Here is a 21,455-nt window from a genome sequence, read left to right on the forward strand (position 1 = left end):
TCATTGCACCTTGTTGAGCTGTTCAGTAATCTCAGCAAATCAAGCAATTCTATATTGATACAGCGTTGTAGCAATCAAGAAGGGGAAAAAGGTGGGTCTGAAGTAGCCAGTGTTTAATTTTGTATTACTTCCCTGAATTCCATTCATAGTTCTGTTAAACGTTTCAAAGGATTATTGCTGGCTTCTGCTTGCTGACCTTTTCTCTTTGTTGTTTGAAGAATGATACACAAAAGACTTGAGTTGAATGCTCTTCTATAAGAACACTTATTTCAGTAGTTCATTTTCATATGAAATATTTTTTCTAAAGTATTTTTCAGTTTTACTAGTATGACAAGTTTATGAAGAAAAGGTAGAGTTGAGAAATTAGGTTGAAAACAAGATGAGGAAGAATTGGAAGTAGCCCAAGTTTTAGTACAACAAGAGGAAAAACTGGGCATATCTTATACCAATAATATAATATCATTAGCATATCTTGGCCTGTTGAACTCAGATGTGGGTTAATTGGAAGGCATTATGCATAGAGGCTGAGGGCTTGTGTGGCTTAGTCAGTAAGATAAGAATGCTTTCACTTCTAGGAGCAGAGTATAAATCCATCCTAAGGCCTTAAGTGGACCAGGTTTGCTAATCTTGGTTCAGGCTCAGAAACCTAAATGTAATCTGGCATTATCTGGAGCCTGTCATGAGAAACAGCACGGTGCCTGAAATACCTCTCAACCAAGGGAAGGGTAATCCCTCTCTCACCCGCAGGTCAGACTTGAAGTCATTGACCTGGGCAGTGGTGAGGAAACTTTCTGTGCCGCTGCATGCCTCGATTAATCTGTGACGGTTGAAGAGGTCAGAGTCTGAAGTGCCAGTTCCTTGGTCTTCACAAGCACTAAATACTCCATTTCCTTTCAAAATATGTATTTGAAGCCCAGAAATAGTTCTTGCTTCAGATAAGGTTTTGTAGCTTCTACCATTTTGCCGCTAACCCAAAATAAGTCTCTAATTCATCCTATTAGTAAATGGTACAGCACTTCTCTCATAGTTTAGTACATCTCACAGAGGTACCATCATTGTAGTTCTTCTGTCTAACGTGTGTAGTGTTTCAGCATCCTTTCCCTAATTGTGACTTGTGAGTAGAGAATACCATTTTCATAATGTTAAATGTTGACTTTTAAGAACTGGGCTTCTCTTGAGGAAAAATAAAGGGTGAATGTAGCTTAATTATATTAGTTTGCATATGAGGTATTGTGAAAATTCAGTGTTGTATGTAACTTCAGATTAATATCATTTTGTCAAAACTTGCATTTCCCAAAATTACTATTTTAAACCACATCAGGATTGTGGACAAAATGACTTGACTTCATATACTAGCTATCAAAATTTTTAGCAATCTCTTATTTCTTTAGCAGCATGTGAATAGAGCCCTTGAAATATGCTTCTCACTCAGACATATAACTCCTTAAAAAGATGTAATTGAATTAGCTTTCTTAAATAAGTCTTGCATCCATGAAACTTGATAAATTTGAGCTACATTTGTAAGTAATACATTATTCTTATGTGAGAGTCTTAGAAATGTTATTTTCCACAAGTGAAGCCTTTGTTTGTGTTTTATTTTTTCATTTATGTAATGAGTTACTTTGTGTGACAGGTGGGAGATTCAAGAAAGAGATAGTAGTTGATGGACAAAGCTATCTGCTGCTGATTAGAGATGAAGGGGGACCTCCAGAGGCACAGGTGAGCATTGCATTTACACCTTTGTTAGGCTAGACTGTAAATCATGAAAATGAATAACAACTTTAATGAAATTATGTCTCATTTGGTAAAAGAAAAAGTGCAAAGGATTAAGACAGTAGGTTGAGAAAACTTGATGTTTTTATAGGAAGTTGTTAAATGTGTTTAAGAATATAAATGTGATGGATTAAAACTTGCTCATGTAACTCAAAACAGAATGCACTGATTGCACTCCTAGGAAGGCAGCAGAATATATTACTCGTGATGTGAACAAGCTATATCACAGACTGCTCAGGTCACCTAACCTGAAAGCAAAGCTGGCTTGTTGCCCCACCTTTTCCAACAGCCTGAGGAAAATGGAGATGTCATTTAAATCTACCTTTTTAGGGGAGAATTTCCATACACTTGAACATGTAATGACGTGTGTATTTTAAAATTACATATGATTAATCAATAGTGATGGTCTTTGGGGCAATAGTAAACGTTCTCTGGTGAAAACTAGTTCATTTGTACCTACAAAAGGGGCTAAGTTGTAAATTTCACTCTGATACACTAGAGGAATGTAGAACATGTGGACTTCTCTCCCATCAATGCACAATTCAGGGCTACAAGGCTGCTTCACTGGCCAGGTAACTACACTGCAGGGCTTGTCTACATCACAAAGTTGCAGCGCTGGTGAGGGGGTTACAGCGCTGCAACTTAGGAGGTGTACACATCTGCAGGGCATCACCAGCGCTGCAACTCCCTGTTTGCAGCGCTGGCCGTACTCCCGTTTTGTCTCGGGTGTAGAGGATCCAGCGCTGGTGATCCAGCGCTGGTAATCAAGTGTAGACACTTACCAGCGCTTTTCTTGACCTCCGTGGAATAAGCAGGTATCCCAGCATACCTGAGGAAGCCTCTGGTAATCAAGCTGGTCTTCTTCCCCGGTTTGCTCTCGCGTTCCCCGAACCCCCGAGCAAGCAGGTCTCCTTCCCTGCGGTTTGCAGGGGGGTTCGGGGAACGCGATAGCAAACCGCGGCGAAGCTGGTCTCCTTCCCCGGTTTGCTCTCGCGTTCCCCGAACCCCCGAGCAAGCAGGTCTCCTTCCCTGCGGTTTGCAGGGGGGTTCGGGGAGCGCGAGAGCAAACCGCGGTGAAGCTGGTCTCCTTCCCCGGTTTGCTCTCGCGTTCCCCGAACCCCTGAGCAAGCAGGTCTCCTTCCCTGCGGTTTGCAGGGGGGTTCGGGGAACGCGAGAGCAAACCGCGGCGAAGCTGGTCTCCTTCCCCGGTTTGCTCTCGCGTTCCCCGAACCCTCGAGCAAGCAGGTCTCGTTCCCTGCGGTTTGCAGGGTGGTTCGGGGAACGCGAGAGCAAACCGCGGCGAAGCTGGTCTCCTTCCCTGGTTTGCTCTCGCGTTCCCCGAACCCCCAAGCAAGCAGGTCTCCTTCCCTGCGGTTTGCAGGGTGGTTCGGGGAACGTGAGAGCAAACCGCGGCGAAGCTGGTCTCCTTCCCCGGTTTGCTCTCGCGTTCCGCGAACCCCACTTGAAGCTGCCCAACAGCGCTGCAGTGTGGCCACATCTAACACCGCTTGCAGCGCTGGTTGCTGTAAGTGTGGCCACTCTGCAGCGCTGGCCCTATACAGCTGTACTAATACAGCTGTAACAACCAGCGCTGCAAAATTGTAGATGTAGACATACCCTGCCTTATATTGTTGTTAAACGTTCATATTCAAGGAAATGATTGAAGTATGCGATGAAGTCCTTTCATATTGTTATCATAGCAGACGTTCTCATGCTGAAATGTGTTAGAAGTGTCTGCTTTGGCATCTCTGTCCTTCTCCTTCATTCTGCCTCATCTCTGCTGTTTCTACCTTATTTCTTCCTTGTAGTGTTGTGAGGCTCTCTCTAGCTCTCCAGGCTTCAATAGGGCACCATTGTAATCTTATGCATTTCCTGTTTGGTTATCGAAGTTTTATTTTTTCTTTTGTCCCGTACAAGGCTGTTCTACTGCACACAGAATTTTGGTAACTCTGAAGAGGAGACAAATCGGTCATTTTTCTCTGGTTCCTATATTCTCGGCTGATACAAGTTGAAACGATTAACAAATTTTGTCAGCATGTGCTCATATGGGCATTAGTACATATGGTGAAACTCTGGCTACAGTCAGTGTGTCTGGGGCTATGAGGACAGATCACCCTCTGCCTCCTCTTACCTGGTTATTAGCAGGGTTGCTCCATAGAATCTACTGGCCTCACTGCCCTCAGCTGTTCAGTGATGGAGCTGCTTCAAAGAATAAGCAGCAGGAGCTGCTGAGCTGCTCTGCTGCCAAACAGCTGAATGGAGTGTTTCAAGCAGCATCATCAGCTTCTGTTTCAATGCCCCATTATTGCCCATTAGCCATGGGAGGATTAAAGCATCCTTGAAGAAGTTCAGACAAAGGAAAAGGGAAGAGGTTAGGCAGAGGAATGAAGGAGACTCAGAGGAGAAGCCATTAAGGGAAGTTACAAACAAAAGACATGCTTACTTAATTCAACCTGGATCTTGTGAGGTAAATGTGTGTGTTGAGGTAAGAGAGAGAGCCAGACTACTTAACACTCAGTGTGAATAACTTGTCCGAGAAATGTGTTCACAACAACTACACACACAGTGGTTATAGATGCAGAATTTAGGACATGACACCCAATTTTCATTGTATCTAGTGCTGCTACAAAACTGTTCTTTGGCAGATAAATTCCAAATATTAGATTGAAATGATCAGAATTTGTGTCCAACAAAACACTTCATAAAAGTCATAATACGTATCAGAATGTACATTTTTCTTCCTGTTTTCCAGTCAGTATTTTGCAGAAACAAACTGTATGTATACATGAGTAATCTCTCTTCTTAAGTTATTTTAATTATAATTTGGTCATGTAACATTGTTACAGAAAAGATCTGAATTTTTGTAATTTTTTTTTATATATCTAATTCACCAAATAAATAGAACTACTATTTCTGGACAAATTACCCTATGTACTCGATCATAAGCCAGCTAGTTTATAAGCCAAACCCTCTCTTCCCACGCGCCCTTGCCGCCCCCCAAGATGGATAAGGAAAAATGGAAATTTTTTATGATTCATTCATAAGCCAACCCTGTAATTCAGGGGTTAGCAAACTTTGACTCCCGGGCCATCAGGATAAGCTGCTGGTGGGCTGAGATGGTTTGCAGATGTTCGAGGTAAACAAACCTAAGTAAACAACATGTCCCAGAGCACCAGCTGCTAACCCTGATGGGCCGGGACAGCAACTGGTGGGGAAATGTTTTTTTGTTTTGGGGGAGGGTTGGGGGAGAGGAGCTGGGGGTCAAGGGAGTAACCGCTGTGACCACCCCCCACATTACCCTAACCGAGGAGCCCCACACTCTCCCCATCCCGTCCCTTCCCACCTTATCTGGGGAGGGTCAGGGAGGGATGTCTCTGACCTGGCTGGGGGCGAAGTAGCGTGGCCAGAAGTGGAGAGGCTCTGGCCCCGCCTCTTCTCTTCTGTCTCTGCTGGCTATGCTGACTCTCCTTGCTCCCATCTGGGGGAGGGACTGTGTCCCACCTCTCCCTCTCTATACTCCTTCATAAGCCGACCCCCTTCTCTGTCGCTTCCCTTTTTTACTAAAAAAAAATTTGGCTTATGAACAAGTATATGTGGTAATATTGATAATTTCTATAATAGAAGTGGAACACCTGAAGGAAAATATTGTTTGTAACCTTCACTGCTCCTTTATAATTCATAATGATGGCATGAGAAAATTTTCTGGGTTTAAAGAGTTTTTCTATGTTGTTTTTACTCATAGACTTTAAGGTCAGAAGGGACCATTATGGTCATCTAGTCTGACCTCCTGCACAACGTGGGCCATAGAATCTCACCCACCCACTCCTGTAACAAACCCCTAACCTATGTCTGAGTTATTGAAGTCTTCAAATTATGGTTTAAAGACCTGAATGTGCAGAGAATCCTCCAGCAAGTGACCCGTGCCCCACGCTGCAGAGGAAGGTGAAAAACCTCCAGGGCCTCTGCCAATCTTACCTGGAGCAAAATTCCTTCCTGACCCCGAATATAGCAATCACTTAAACCCTTAGCATGTGGGCAAGACTCACCAGCCAGCACCCAGGAAAGAATTCTCTGTAGTAACTCAGATCCCATTCATCACAGACCATTGGGCATATTTACCTGCTAATAATCAAAGATCAATTAATTGCCAAAATTAAGCTATCCCATCATACTATCCTCTCCATAAACTTGTCAAGCTTAGTCTTGAAGCCAGATATGTATTTTGCCCCCACTACTCCCCTTGGAAGGCTGTTCCAGAATTTCGCTCCTCTGATGGTTAGAAACCTTCATCTAATTTCAAATCTAAACTTCCTAGTGTCCAGTTGATATCCATTTGTTCTTATGTCCACATTGGTACTAAGCTTAAATAATTCCTCTCTCTCCCTGATGTTTATCCCTTTGATATATTTATAAAGAGCAATCCTATCTCCCCTCAGCCTTCTTTTGGTTAGGCTAAACAAGCCAAGCTCTGTGAGTCTCCTTTCATAAGACAGGTTTTCCATTTCTCGGATCTTCCTCGTAGCCCTTCTCTGTACCTGTTCCAGTTTGAATTCATCCTTCTTAAACATGGAAGACCAGAACTGCACACAATATTCCAGATGAGGTCTCACCATGCCTTGTATAGCAGTACTAACACCTCCTTATCTTTACTGGAAATATCTCACCTGATGCATCCCAAGACCGCACTAGCTTTTTTAACAGCCATATCACATTGGCTGCTCATAGTCGTCCTGTGATCAACCAATACTCTGAGGTCCTTCTCCTCCTCTGTTACTTCTAACTGATGTGTCCCCAATTTACAACCAAAATTCTTCTGGTTAATCCCTAAATGCATGACCTTGCACTTTTCACTATTAAATTTCATCCTATTACTATTACTCCAGTTTACAAGGTCATCCAGATCTTCCTGTATATCCCAGACCTTCTCTGTATTAGCAATACCTCTCAGCTTTGTGTCATCTGCAGACTTTATTAGCACATTCGCGCTTTTTGTGCCAAGGTCAGTAATAAAAAGATTAAGTAAGATTAGTCCCAAAACCGATCCCTGAGAAACTCCATTGGTAACCTCTTTCCAGCCTGATAGTTCACCTTTCAGTATGACCCATTGTAGTCTCCCCTTTAACCAGTTCCTTATCCACCTTTCAATTTTCATATTGATCCCCTTGTTTTCCAATTTAACTAATAATTCTCCATGTGGAACCGTATCAGATGCCTTACTGAAATCGAGGTAAATTAGATCCACTATGTTTCCTTTGTCTAAAAAGTCTGTTACCTTCTCAAAGAAGGAGCTCAGGTTGGTTTGGCACGATCTACCTTTTGTAAAACCATGTTGTATTTTGTCCCAATTATCATTAACCTCAATGTCCTTAACTACTTTCTCCTTCAAAATTTTTTCCAAGACCCTGCATACTACAGATGACAAACTAATAGGCCTATAGTTACTCGGATCACTTTTTTTCCCTTTCTTAAAAATAGAAACTATGTTAGCAATTCTCCAGTCATACGGTACAACCCCTGAGTTTACTGATTGATTAAAAATTTTTGTAATGGGCTTGCAATTTCATGAGCCAGTTCCTTTAATATTCTTGGATGAAGATTATCTGGGCCCCCTGATTTCGTCCCATTAAGCTCTTCGAGTTTGGCTTCTACCTCAGATGTGGTAATATCCTCATTCCCATTTGTCATCCTACCATTATCCCTAAGCATCTCATTAGCCTCATTAAAGACTGAGGCAAAGTATACGTTTAGATATTGGGCCATGCCTAGATTATCCTTAACCTCCACTCCATCCTCAGTGTTTAGTAGTCCCACTTCTTCTTTCTTTGTTTTCTTCTTATTTATATGGCTATAGAACCTTTTACTATTGGTTTTAATTCCCTTTGCAAGGTTCAAGTCTACGTGGCTTTTGGCCTTTCTCACTTTATCCCTACATGTTCTGACCTCAATAAGGTAGCTTTCCTTGCTAATCTCTCCCATCTTCCACTCCTTGTAGGCTTTCTGCTTTTTCTTAATCACCTCTCTGAGATGCTTGCTCATGCTTGATCTCCAACTCCTGCCTGTTAATTTTTTCCCCTTTCTTGGGTTGCAGGCTTCTGATAGTTTCTGAAACGTTGACTTGAAATAATCCCAGGCCGCCTCCACCTTTAGATCCCCAAGTTCTTCTGTCCAATCCACTTTCCTAACTAATGTCCTTAATTCTTTAAAGTTAGCCTTTTTGAAATTAAAAAAACCCTAGTCCAGATCTGTTTTTGTTTATCCTTCCATCTAGTTTGAACTGAATTAGCTCATGATCACTTGAACCTAGGTTGTCCCCTACAACCATTTCTTCTGTGAGGTCCTCACTACTCACCAAAACCAAATCTAAAATGGCATCCCCTCTTGTTGGTTCTTCAACTACTTGGTGAAGGAATCCATCAGCTATCGCATCCAGGAAAATCTGAGCCCTGTTGTTATTACTAGCACTTGTCCTCCAGTCTATATCTGAGAAGTTAAAGTCTCCCATAATCACACAATTCCCATTAGTGTTTACTTCATTAAAAAGATTAGAGGTCTCTATCCATATCCAGATCGGATTCCGGCGATCTGTAACACACCCCAATCACTATCTCAGGAGAGGTTCTAGTAGCTTTCTTTCCCAATGTGATTTTTACCCAGACAGACTCTGTCTTATCTATTCCATCCCTTCTTATTTCTTTACAGTCTACCTCATTGTTGATATACAATGCCACCTTTGCTTTTATTTCTGTCTTTCCTAAACAGCACATATCCTTCAATACCTGTACTCCAGTCATGACTACTATTCCTCCATGTTTCTGTTATCCCTATAATATCCGGTTTCACTTCCTGCACCGGTAGCTCTAGTTCCTCTATTTTGTTACCTAGGCTCCTCACATTAGTGTACAAACATCTGAATTTTTGCTATTTGGCTTTACTGACATTCTTTACCCATTTAGGCCCAGACATTCTACCACCAATATCACCTATTAGACTGGTATCTATACTACCCTTCCTCCTTATGTCCATTCTACCTACCTACGGCTGTATCCTTTCTTACTTTGTTTTCTTCCCTCTCAGTGTTAAATTCCGGCGTGGAGATTACCTGGACATCTCCCAACCATCTCCCCCCATATTCCTAGTTTGAAGCTCTCTTAATGAGTTGTGCCAGCCTCCATCCTAGATGTCTGTTTCCCTCCTTTCTCAGGTGAAGTCCACCCCGAGAGAACAGTCCTTTGTCCATGAAGGCTTCCCAGTGGCCATGCATCCCAAAATCCTCCTTATAGCACCACTGCCTGAGCCATCTGTTGATTGCCATAATCTTGTCACACCTTTGTTGCCCTTCTCTAGGGATATTCTTTTTACTGGAGGAATAAAAGGGATGTGACATCACAATAGGCAGAAACCTGTGCTGCAGCCTTCCCAGTTCTTGGTTCAGCGGTTCTCAACCTGTGGCCCAATTAGCACAGAGCTGCAGCCCCTGTGACATTCTCAGGGCTATACGGATAGTATTGGATGCAGCCCACATAACACATATTGGGGTGCATATGGAGCCGAGAATGGTAAATAAGTTGGGAAACACTGGCTCAGTTAAAGTGAATCTTAAATCCTTTGACATTCTCTTCTTTCTTAAGTACCAACTACTGCTCGTTTCAGCTTATTGTGATGTCACCATTTGAGTCCTCTAGCAGAAAAGGGAACTTGGAGTTGGGAATTGGTGTTTCAGATCTGATCATTTGTCTAATACATGAAGCTTCAGATTAAGGTGAAAAATCCTGAAGCTGGCAGTTATGGGGTAAATTGCCTGTAGAGAACTTTCTTTTCTAACCTCTCGATTTGGAGTTTGGCTTATGCCCTGAAAAATGAGTTTATATTCTAGACTAAACAAAAGTAGGAAAATTCATGATAAAGGTATAGTAAAGGACAGTCACTGCTTTTTGCTTTACATTTTTCTGTGCCAAATTAATACATAAACAGTTTAAAAAATCTCATTTTAAGGATGAAATCAGAGTGAAATATATACTACTGGTCAGTTGGTGGTAGTCTGTTTTTCATCGTCATCCTTTTTAAAACATTCCAGTTGTGAGTAAATCGCCATTTCCATTGGTCACCAGCCATGATTTTAGTTCTTCCGGGCCTACCACAAAACTGTTCAAGTCTCCCATGATAAAACACCACAAAATAGGTATGAGGGATTTGGATGGCTCATGATACTTGTTCTGGGATGCAGGTTACAGGTTACTAGTGTAATTTTTTTTTTTTTTTGGCCTCATTTGAACAAGTGTTCACCTTAATTAAAAAAAATAAAAATGGATGTCTTTGGTGCCATGCATTTGAAATTCAACTGTCCTCTCTGCCCAGACTGCTGTTCTCTGCCACAGTGGGAGTTGAAGAATGCTGGTGAGGAAATGAAAGGGAAGCTTGAATTTGCCATTGCTTTTGCTGTTTTTCAAAGACTTCAGTTCTTCGAGTGATTGCTTATATCCATTCCAGTTAGGTGTGCGCACGCCACGTGCACATTCGTCGGAAGATTTTTACCCTAGCAACACTCGGTGGGTTGGCTGGGCGCCGGATATATACCCCTGCCGACCCAACCGCTCCTCAGTTCCTTCTTACTGCCCGTGTCGGTCGTTGGAACAGTGGACCGTGGCTTAGCTGATCTCCACCTCCCTAGCTTCTCGTAGTTCTTTCATCGTTATTCTGTATATAGTTCAATTTTCTACATTTCTACTTAGTTTTATTAGTTCTTTAACGTAGTTATTATATATAGTTAAGAGGAGTTGGGGATTAGCCCTTTCCCCTCACCTGGTGCCGGGGCCCATGCCCGGTTCACTGAGTTTCAAACCGTGCTCGGCTTGTCACAAGCCAGTGCCGACAGGAGATCCTCACAACTCCTGCCGTAAGTGCCTGGGGAAATCCCACCTCACAGACAAGTGCTGCATCTGCAAGGCTTTCAAGCCGCGGACGAAAAAGGAGCGGGACTTTCGTCTCAAACAGCTCCTGATGGAGGCAGCTCTTACTCCTCCACCCTCGGCACCGGACATTCTGCAGTGGGGACAAGTGCATCTTCAGCACCGGAGCGCACCGGCACCGCGATGGCCCCTCGGCACCAACTGTCGCTGGCCCAGAAGCCTGCCCGGCACCGCTCTCTCTCTCCCCACGAGTCAAGAGGCACAAGACTCCTGCGACTCCCGTGCCTACGTCGCAGTCAGAGCACCCGCCTAAGTTGGACCGCCTGGCACCGACAACTGCTGCGACACCGACAACTTCAGCGCCGTTGATTCCGGCCTCACGAGCCATCGAGTCCGGTGCCTGACAGCTCCCCAGCACGTGCCGTGGTTGAGCTTATTGTTCCCTCCACGCCGGAGATATTCTCTACGGCAAGGAAACTGATTGCCCTGACAGAGCCTGCGCTGCCTCTATCCCCGGCACCGCCGGTGCGGGTTATTTAATCAGTGGGCAAGCCTTCTCTCATGAGACCATCCTTGCTTGGCACCGCTGAAAGGCACCCGTCACGATCAAGGTCCCACCGGCACTCTCGGTCCTGTCACCGATCCAGGTCCCGACGCCGCTCGCAGTCCCGGTACCGTTCGTACTCGCGGCACCGTTCGAGATAGCGCTCGCCGACCCGATACGCTCTGCACCGATCCAGCTCACAGCACCGCACCTCTCACAGCCGCTCTCAACGTAGAGCTTCGAGGTCCCGGTCGACCTCCCGGCACCGCTCCGGTCATAGGTCCCGGTCTCATTCCCGGTACCGGTACGGCGCCCGATACCGTTCTCCGGTGCTGCATGGAGACAAATCAACCAGATGCAGAGACCCTTCCCAAATGGTTTCAGCTCCTCTGTGGCTGTCTCGCCATACATAGGTATCATCACACGCGGACAGTGCCTTCTATGCACACGACCGCGATTCCGATACACACAGCCGAGTCTTCCAAGAGACCCATGGCCCAGACCAGAGACCTCACCAGTGTTCCTTCTGGACACCTTGGGCATATCACCAAACCCAAGGTGGACCCGCCATGACATCACACTCCGTTCCATCGGAGCACCGGGTGCCAGAGGCCACTGTCAGCCGCCCCCCTCCTGCAGGTACAGAGGAAGCTTCCACCCACGCTCCGGACCCTCAGGTCCCACCAGTCCCTGATGTCCCCCACGATCAGGAGATCATGCAGGACTCACTCGTTCGGGGCCTTTCGTCTTCCTCTTCCCCGGATGAAGCAGTAGTGGGGACATCCTCATCGGGCCTGCCTCCAATTGACCTCAGGGCACACCAGGACCTCCTGAGGCGCATTGCCCTGAATATAAACCTGCAGGTGGAGGAAGACCCCGGAGGTTGAAGACCCCGTGGTAGATATATTGTCGGTGGATGCACCAACTCGAGTGGTCTTACCTTTCATTCGGTCAATTCAAGCTAAGACAGATACCATCTGGCAATCCCTGGCATCTATTTCGCCCACGGCCAGAGGAGTGGAACGGAAGTACATGGTGCCCTCTAAGGGGTATGAGTACTTATACGTGCACTCTGCTCACTGGTTGTACAATCCGTAAATGAACGGGAGCGCCATGGCCAGCAAGCCCCTGCCCCAAAATCCAAGGAGGCTAGGCGTATGGATTTGTTGGGCTGTAAAATCTACTCCGTGGGGGGGTGGGGGGGGGGGGGGGGCCTCCAACTCAGGGTAGCAAACCAGCAAGCCCTACTTAGCAGGTATAATTACAACACCTGGGAAGCAGTAGGAAAATTCATAGAGCTGGTCCCGCAAGACTCCTGCCAAGAATTTAAGGCACTATTGAAGGAAGGAAAAGGAAAGAAGGTGGCGAGAACCTCTCTCCAGGCCTCGCTGGACGCTGCCGATTTGGCAGCCAGAACTGTGGCCTCTGGAATCGCCATGAGGCATATATCATGGCTCCAGGTGTCAGGCCTGCCAGCTGAACTTCAGCACACTATCCAAGACTTGCCATTCAATGGCCAGGGTCTATTCTCCGAGAAGACGGACCCTAGGCTACAGAGTCTAAAAGACAATTGAGTGATTATGCGTTCGCTCGGGATGCATACACCACAGACTCAACGAAGATCCTTCCGCACCCAACCTCAATGCCCTTACTCCCTGCCTAGATCAAGACAGGACTTCGGCAGGAGGCGAGGTCAAGGCAACTGCAGATGGCAGTCTGGACCCCAAGGGGATCACAATAACGGTCCCTCCAAGCCAACGACGAGATCCAAACCAAACTTTTGAAGGTGCGCCTGAGGACGATGTATCAGTTGTCTCTCAGGATCCTCTTCAGTTTTACAACTGCCTTTCCTCCCTGCGTGGACCCAGTTAACCTCAGATTGTTGAGTCCTACGCACAGTAGAATTTGGATACCACCTCCAGTTTATTTCACTCCCTCCCTCCCAACCCCCCTCCTCGTCCCTCTTCAGGGACCCCTCTCATGAGCAATTCCTCTTGCAAGAAGTACGGACGCTCCTTGCCATGGGAGCTATAAAGGAGGTACCAGAGGACTTAAGGGGCAAGGGGTTCTATTCCCGGTATTTCCTAATCCCCAAGGCGAAAGGAGGCCTCAGTCCTATCCTAGACCTGTGAGGGCTGAACAAGTTCATGAACAAGTTGAAGTTTTGCATGGTATCCCTGGGGACAATCATCCCATCTTTGGATCCTGGAGGCTGGTATGCCGCCCTCGACATGGACGCATATTTCCACATTGCCATTTACCCTCCACACAGACGGTACCTCTGGTTTGTGGTCAACCATCAGCATTTTCAGTTTATGGTCCTTCCGTTTGGCCTCTCTTCAGCCCCTTGGGTATCCACGAAGTGCATGGCTGTAGTCACTGCCTCCCTCTGTCGGCGTCAAATACGTCTTCCGGTACCTCGACAATTGGCTCATTCGGGGGACCTACGAGGCCCAAGTCACCAATCATGTGGGCGTAGTCAAGGACCTCTTCATACGACTAGGCCTAATCATCAACCTGGAGAAATCTACTCTAGTGCCCACACAAAGAATAGAGTTCGTTGGGGCCATCCTGGACTCCAATCTCGCAAGGGCCAATTTACCACAACCCCGATTTCAAGCAATAGTATCTATTATACAAAGCCTTCAAAACTTCCCGACAACTTCGGCTCGCACTTGCTTTGGCCTCCTCGGTCACATGGCTGCCTGCACGTTCGTGACCAAGCACGCCAGACTACATCTGCGTTCCCTTCAAACTTGGCTCACCTCAGTTTACCGCCCAGGCAGGGATGCCATAGACATGGTAGTCACCATTCCCCCGAGCATCCTAGGCTCCCTCAACTGGTGGCTGACGCCCTCCCTGGTGTGTGCAGGACTGTCGTTCCATCCGCCACAGCCCTCCGTGTCCCTGACGACGGACGCGTCATCTCTCGGCTGGGGTGCTCACCTCAGACATCTTCGCACTCAAGGCCTTTGGTTGTCTCAGGAGCTGGCGCTACACATGAATGTCCGGGAGCTAAGAGCAGTCCTCCTGGTGTGCCAGGCGTTCCAGCAACATCTACAGGGCCATTGTGTCTCAGTGTTTACAGACAACACGACGGCCATGTACTACATAAACAAGCAGGGAAGGACACGATCATCCCCCCTTTGTCGGGAGGCTATACAACTATGGGACTTTTGCATAGCCCACTCAATAGACCTGGTAGCATCCTTTCTCCCAGGAGTTCGGAACACTCTGGCAGATCAACTCAGCAGATCCTTCCTGTCTCACGAGTGGTCAATTCGCCCATACATAATACATTCTGTCTTCCAGAAGTGGGGATTTCCCCACATAGACCTCTTTGCTTCCTGTGAGAACAGGAAATGCCAGAGGTTCTGCTCCTTCCAAGGTCTCTCCCAGAGTTCGATCTCGGACGCCTTCCTGATTCTGTGGAAGAGCCATCTACTTTATGCCTTTCCACCATTCCCGTTGGTTCACAAGGTCCTCCTAAAGCTCCGCAGGGACAGGGCTTGCCTGATCATGATCGCCGCTGCGTGGCCCAGGCAAAACTGATACACCATGTTGCTCGACCTGTCGCTAGCCAACCCAATCACCCTGCCTCGTCATCCAGACCTGATAACTCAGGACCACGGCAGACTTCACCACCCAGACCTGCAGTCCCTTCACCTCACGGCATGGCTCCTGTATGGTTAACCCAGTCAGAGTTACGTTGCTCTGCCCCAGTGCAACAAGTACTCCTGGGTAGCAGCAAACCTTCCACCTGGTCTACGTATCTGGCCAAGTGGAAGCTTTTCTCCTGCTGGTGCGAAACGCAAAATGTTACTCCCATCGAGGTCTCGATCCCCACCATCCTGGACTACCTCTGGTCTCTCAAACAACAGGGCCTAGCGGTATCATCTTTGCGGGTGCACTTGGCAGCCATTTCTACCTTCCACCCAGGAGAAAATGGCCGCTCCATGTTTTCACACCCTATGGTTTCCAGGTTCCTCAAGGGCTTGGAGCGCCTATACCCCCAAGTACGCCGCCCTGCCCCTACCTGGGACCTCAGCCTAGTCTTAAACAGACTTATGTCTCCACCATTCGAGCCGTTGGCAACTTGCTTGCTGCTATACCTGTCCTGGAAGACAGTTTTCCTCGTAGCCATTACATTGGCCAGACGAGTCTCCGAGCTTCGGGTGCTCACGGTGGACCCACCGTATACTGTGTTTCACAAGGACAAGGTGCAATTGTGACCACTAAAGTGGTATCTGCCTTCCAGACCAGCGTTCCTCCCTAAAGTGGTATCGGCCTTCCATACCAATCAGGACATCTTCCTTCCGGTCTTCTTCCTGAAGCCGCACTCTTCACGACAGGAACAACAATTACACTCCCTAGATGTCCGTAGGGCGCTCACATTTTATATTGAATGGATGAAGCCCTTTCGTAAATCGCCCCAACTCTTCGTCGCAGTGGCAGACCGAATGAAGGGCCTACCTGTCTCCTCCCAGAGGATCTTCTCTTGGGTGACGGCGTGCATCCGCACTTGCTATGACTTGGCTCATGTTCCCTCGGGCCATCTCACTACACATTCTACCAGGGCTCAGGCTTCATCTGCTGCCGTCCTGGCCCATGTACCAATGCAGGAAATATGTCGCGCAGTTACCTGGTCCTTGGTCCACACCTTTGCTTTGCATTATGCTCTGGTTCAACAGTCTAGAGATGACGCAGCCTTTGGCTCAGCAGTTTTTCTGTCACATCTCACTCTGACCCCACCGCCTAGGTAAGGCTTGGGAATCACCTAACTGGAATGGATATGAGCAATCACTCGAAGAAGGAAAGATGGTTACTCACCTTTGTAACTGTTCTTCGAGATGTGTTACTCATATCCATTCCAAACCTGCCCCCCTACCCCACTGTCAGAGTAGTCTGCAAGAAGGAACTGAGGGGCGGTTGGGTCGGCAGGGGTATATATCCAGTGCCATGGTGGCACCACTCCAGGGGGCGCCCAGCTGACCCACCGAGTGTTGCTAAGGTAAAAATCTTCCGACAAACGTGCACGTAGCGCGTGCACACCTAACTGGAATGGATATGAGCAATACATCTCGAAGAACAACAGTTACAAAGGTGAGTAACCGTCTTTTTCCAGTCCTGTTAACAGGGCACCTTCATAACATTAAATTACTTAAGAGGGTGTGTAAATTAGTTCTCTGTACACACACACACACACACACACACACACACACACACACACACACACACACACACACACACACACACACACACACACACACACACACACACACACACACACACACACACAGTGACTGAAGGGAACTAGTTTAAATAGTCTCCTTTGGTGTATCTCATAACCGTTAATAGATGGAATGCCTTTCCATCATTGTACACTAGTTTCAAGAAATTTCAATACATTCTACAGAAACCATTAGTCTCATAAATTATTCTTTAAGAAAATCAGTGCTGCAAGCAAGAATTCTAGGCAGAATACAATAGATTCCATGGCATGAGATTAATTATACATTAAAATTCACCAGCTAGACTTTCTCCAGTTTTTTATACCTCTCTCATGCTTTTCATTAGGCTTCCAGTTGTGAGAACAGTTCAGCTCACACACATTGACCGCGTTGAACATTTCCTGCCATATATTGTGTATTAGCACAATACAGCATTGGCAATACATTGTAAAGGATTGGTTCATTAAGTATCTGTCTTGAGAACTGCAAAGATTTGTTTTTGCTGTTCTTACACCTTGATCCTACATGAAAAGACGTCCTTGTGTGTTAGTGTTCAGATGGTACACAATCATTTAATTTGTGTAAATTCTTTTAATAGAAATAATGAAACATGCACTCCAAAAATAACCTGTGGATTCCTATTTTCTTTCTGTGCGTTGAGCCTTGAGGGTTTTCAACCTTTTTTGCACAACTGTGAAAGTTAGTAACTTTTAAATGTAAACAGGGATAATCACATGATCCTAGGAATAGATACTTTTAAAAGATGTGAAGCGTTACAAACTTAAAATTGCAAGAGTTAGCAGTACTGAAGTAACAATGGAGAACAGGAGAACAATAATGCATAACACACGTATGTAAACATAAAATATGCTAGTTATGGAGAGCATAGAGGCAGTGTTGTCCATGGATAGAGCATTGGGCTGGAGATTAGGAAACTTGTGTACTATTCCTGCTCAGACACAGGGCTGCTTGATGATCTTGGGTAAGTCACCTTACCTCTGTGCCTCCATTTCCTCATCTGTAAAATGGTGATAGTGATATTGACCTGCTTTGTAAAGTGCTTTGAGATCTACTGATGAAAAGTGCTAGATAAGAAGTAGGTGATGTTATTTTTTGCCTTGTCTGCTCTTTTCATAGCATCTTTTGCTGTGTATATGTACAGTGGGGCCCTGGCCTTGATTGGTTCTGTAAGTATGATAGTAATACGACTAATAATTATGGAAAGATAATGTCTTGTTTAAGGTTGCAGCTGGTTAGCTTTGTATTATTGATGGAAATTTTAGTCTTGGAATGGACTCATTTATAAACACATGCTATTTATTAGCTTAAGAAATCCTCTGGCAATCTGTAACCAAGATGAATTTGCTGCCTCGTTAGTTTCTTTTAATATTTCTAACCAGTATTTGTGATCTGAAATTTCCCCTGCAGCTATGGTTGTTTTAAGCCTTACCTGGGCACAGAAGTGCCTCTCCTTCAGTAGATTTACGACACCCAGGAAAACCAGTTCACTTTCTCACTACAAAACCTTAAGGCATAATCATTTTCCTTAAACTTTTATAATTATGGCATTTGCAAATGCAGCTATCTTAAAATTTGAGTTTTAGAATATAAAAGAAATGCAAGCAGTGCTTGAGATTTTGCTCAAATCTGATATTTAGTGGGTAAACTTGTAAACCCTTGAATGTAGTGTTGTGCTTTTAATGTCAGTGCTGATGTTAGTTAAGAAATATATATATGATGAACGGAAAGTAGCGTAATAGGTTTTTGCACTAACCTTTCATTTCTAGATACCAGTTTTCAAATATTCCTTTCGTTCACAAGTGCAGAGGCAAACTCATTTCATTACCAATTTTTCTATGTAACAAAAATCAGTTCCTACTTAGAATATACCCGGAATTCATAGCATACATTTTGTCTCCCGGATTCTTTCTGATTCAAGCCAATATTTTAATATGTGTATCAATCCCTCACCATATGCAGCGAACTCCCTGTAAAATGAAAAAGCAAGTTCGGGGTTCATAATGTTAATGGTTAGCTTTCTCGAATGCAGCATTCTTTCTCCTCTCCCTTCAACACAGGATAATCCCACTAATTTTATTGACTACTCCTCAGTGCTTTCCCACTGAATATCTCTCTCCTGCCCCCTCCCTCTTTTTTTCCCCCTCTATAGTTTGCCATGTGGGTCGATGCTGTTATATTTGTCTTCAGCTTGGAAGACGAAATAAGCTTCCAGACAGTTTACCACTACTACAGTCGTATGGCTAACTATCGTAACACTAATGAAATCCCAATGGTACTAGTGGGAACTCAGGGTAAGTGCAGTCTTGATTATAACATCTCTAAGATGATACCAGTATTCTAGTTGCTGTCTTCATATTCTGTTATCTTTGGCTGATTACCTGTCTGAAAGTGTCTTTAGAGTGACAATTTTGTATTCGAACTTCTTTTTAAAGACAAACATACTTAACTTGATCTATTTCCTTTCATACTAACCTTTTAGGGGGCATAACTGATATTTCCAGGCACTTGGTTGGTAAAATGCAGTACATTCCAGATGTTAACAGAAAATGGCTGTTCTGAACCTCTGGGGTAGTTTAAAGTGTTCCTAACTCTGACCAGTTAGGTTTCATGCTCTGAGTTGAGTACATGCAGAAGTATTTGCAGGATCATGACCTAAATTAGGATGGGACTCAAATTGCCTAAAGATCCAGAATAGACCAGTCCTTTATTGCCCTTAAATCACAAACAAAACAAGAGAAAGTAAGACTTGGCAATCATTCCACTATAAATATTTATAAAAAATGAAGGTTGTCATATACAGACCAGACCTCAATCCTCGTTATTTTAGATTTGCTGCACAGTCACTTGTGTTTTGTGTCACTTAAAAAGAAACCCCACAATTCTACTTCACCCAATTTAGGAAAAAGCTATCCTGCAGCAACAGTGCTAGAACAGCAATAGGCTATTGCAGGACAGGCGAGCACTGAAGGTGGGCGCAATTTCAGATGTTCTCCTGAAAGTTAGGTACTTATTCCCCCTCTCCTCAGTGTTTTCAGCTGTGGTTTGACTCCCGTTCCCCTCTAGCCTGCAGCAATGTGAGAAGTTGGGGGTGGTTTAGTGCTGATCTAGGGCTTCATTGCTTCCTCACCTTGTCTTTTTGCCAATTAAGACAATGCCTGGGGACAGGGAGCGGCTTGACAGCCCAATGCCTGATTGCAAACTCTGAAACCAAAGCTGCTCATTGTGAAGCCCAGGAAGTAGGGGGAACATGGAGGGGAAAGAATAGTAGCAAGGCAATAAGGCGGAAGCAGGTGACAGATAAAAGGGGGAAGTAGATGGGGAAAAAAATCCTAGGGTGAACAGAAGAAGCTGCAGTCAAAAAGGGAAGTGAATCGCTTAAAGGGACGTTGTCAACTTAAACATTTCACAATGTTTTAACACCTAAGATTACTGTAAGAGAAAGGTTAGGGGGCAAAGATATTTATTCAAGATTTCTTTGCTTGGTGTGCCATTTTCAGTGTTTTCCCTTACAGCAAGGTGGTCAGTGCTAGAAGTTTTGTATAGGTCTTTCCCAGAGCAGCATAGAGAAGGAGGGGGGAATTTTAATGATAGCATCTCTGGAAGATAGAGAGGCAGGAGCCAAGGGTAATTAATAAAGGGCATCACTCTTAGCTCCACGTCAAGGTGACGGTGTCCTTTTTAATGTTATGGTGTCGATTATATCTGACTGGTTTCTGCTACCGATTCACTAGGAAATCTCCCTAAAATACTAGTGTGTGCCCTGCTGCTGCTCCTGCAACCAAAAGTGAACCATCTCCCCATTGTGAATATAGAGGGAGATATGTTCTCCACCGTGTCCAGGTGAAATTGAGGTCCAGATTTTGACACCAAAATATCTTTTTAAGTGATGCTGCTGCTAATTTTAGATGAATTTATTGTTCACATGCCTTCAGCACCCTCTGCTGGTTTTACAAAGAAAAATCCTTAGACTTGCTTCCAAGCAGACATGTTTGTTTTTACCTTTTATGTCACGTAATAGATAGCAGTGTAAAAAACAGTATGCTTCAGTTGGTACCTCACAGCACACGTAAGTTTTAAAATGTTTGAAACATTAGTCTAAGTAATATATTTCAGACAGGAATGCCAAGTGTGGTATTGATTCACAGTAATGGCAATTTATATTGAAGTTCAGATGAAATTTTATCTCATGGGAATCTCATTGGTTTCTACTGAATAAACTGTAGCTGAATCTTAGGTACATTTTCTGATCACTTTTGTGATACTGCAGTTCTTTGCAATGTTACTAAGAGCTGCCATGGGAAACAGGAAAATTTTATCATTGTGTGTTGATCTGAATTGTAATGGGTTTTAGTGCTATATGTCTCAAAGTATTTTACAATATTAACTAGTCCTTATAATGCCCTGACAAGTGGGTAAGGTAATGCTAAAAACCCTATTAAAGTAAATTGCGGTTCCAAACAATACATACATTATGATTAGGTCTCCTTGCTCTGTCAATTGTTCCGTGAATAAACTCTTTAAAAAACCCCTTTACATTATTCCTTTCAATTTTCTGCACTACCTCTTCAAATCTTCCCATTACCTGTGTGGGATAACTACATCTCCCCACTGTGAAATGAATGAGGATCATCATGAAGGTAATAGCTTAGTATACAGAATTCAGAAATGTATATATAAAAATATAGGTTTTATATATATATATGTTTTCCTAAATAGCAGCTGATTGTATCCAAAATGTGCTGGATTCTTTTTTCATACAAGATATAAAGGTAATATAGACCTTCATTTAGCAAAACACTTAAATATGTATTTAACTTTTAAGAATGTGACTAGTCAAAGAAATTAATGGGATTTAAGCATGTGCGCTTTCCTGAATTGGGGCCATATAGCTCGTGAGGAAGAGGTGTGTAATTTCACACAGTATCAGTTTGTAAGTGGTACAGGTGAGAACTGCAATGTAAAACACTCTGCTGTAGTGGA

General features: G+C 44.6%; 1 protein-coding gene across 1 annotated transcript in view; it reads left to right on the top strand.

The window, feature by feature from the left end:
- Nucleotides 1-21,455, top strand: part of AGAP1 (ArfGAP with GTPase domain, ankyrin repeat and PH domain 1) — a 672,695-nt gene that overhangs the window by 284,581 nt on the left and 366,659 nt on the right. The window contains exons 4-5 of the mRNA XM_050915972.1: nt 1,634-1,719; nt 18,625-18,766. Coding sequence (XP_050771929.1) covers nt 1,634-1,719; nt 18,625-18,766 — 228 coding nt within the window. The remainder of the gene's footprint in view (nt 1-1,633; nt 1,720-18,624; nt 18,767-21,455) is intronic.

Source organism: Gopherus flavomarginatus, chromosome 10 (genome assembly GCF_025201925.1).
Source record: "Gopherus flavomarginatus isolate rGopFla2 chromosome 10, rGopFla2.mat.asm, whole genome shotgun sequence".
NCBI classification, from domain to species: Eukaryota; Metazoa; Chordata; order Testudines; family Testudinidae; genus Gopherus; species Gopherus flavomarginatus.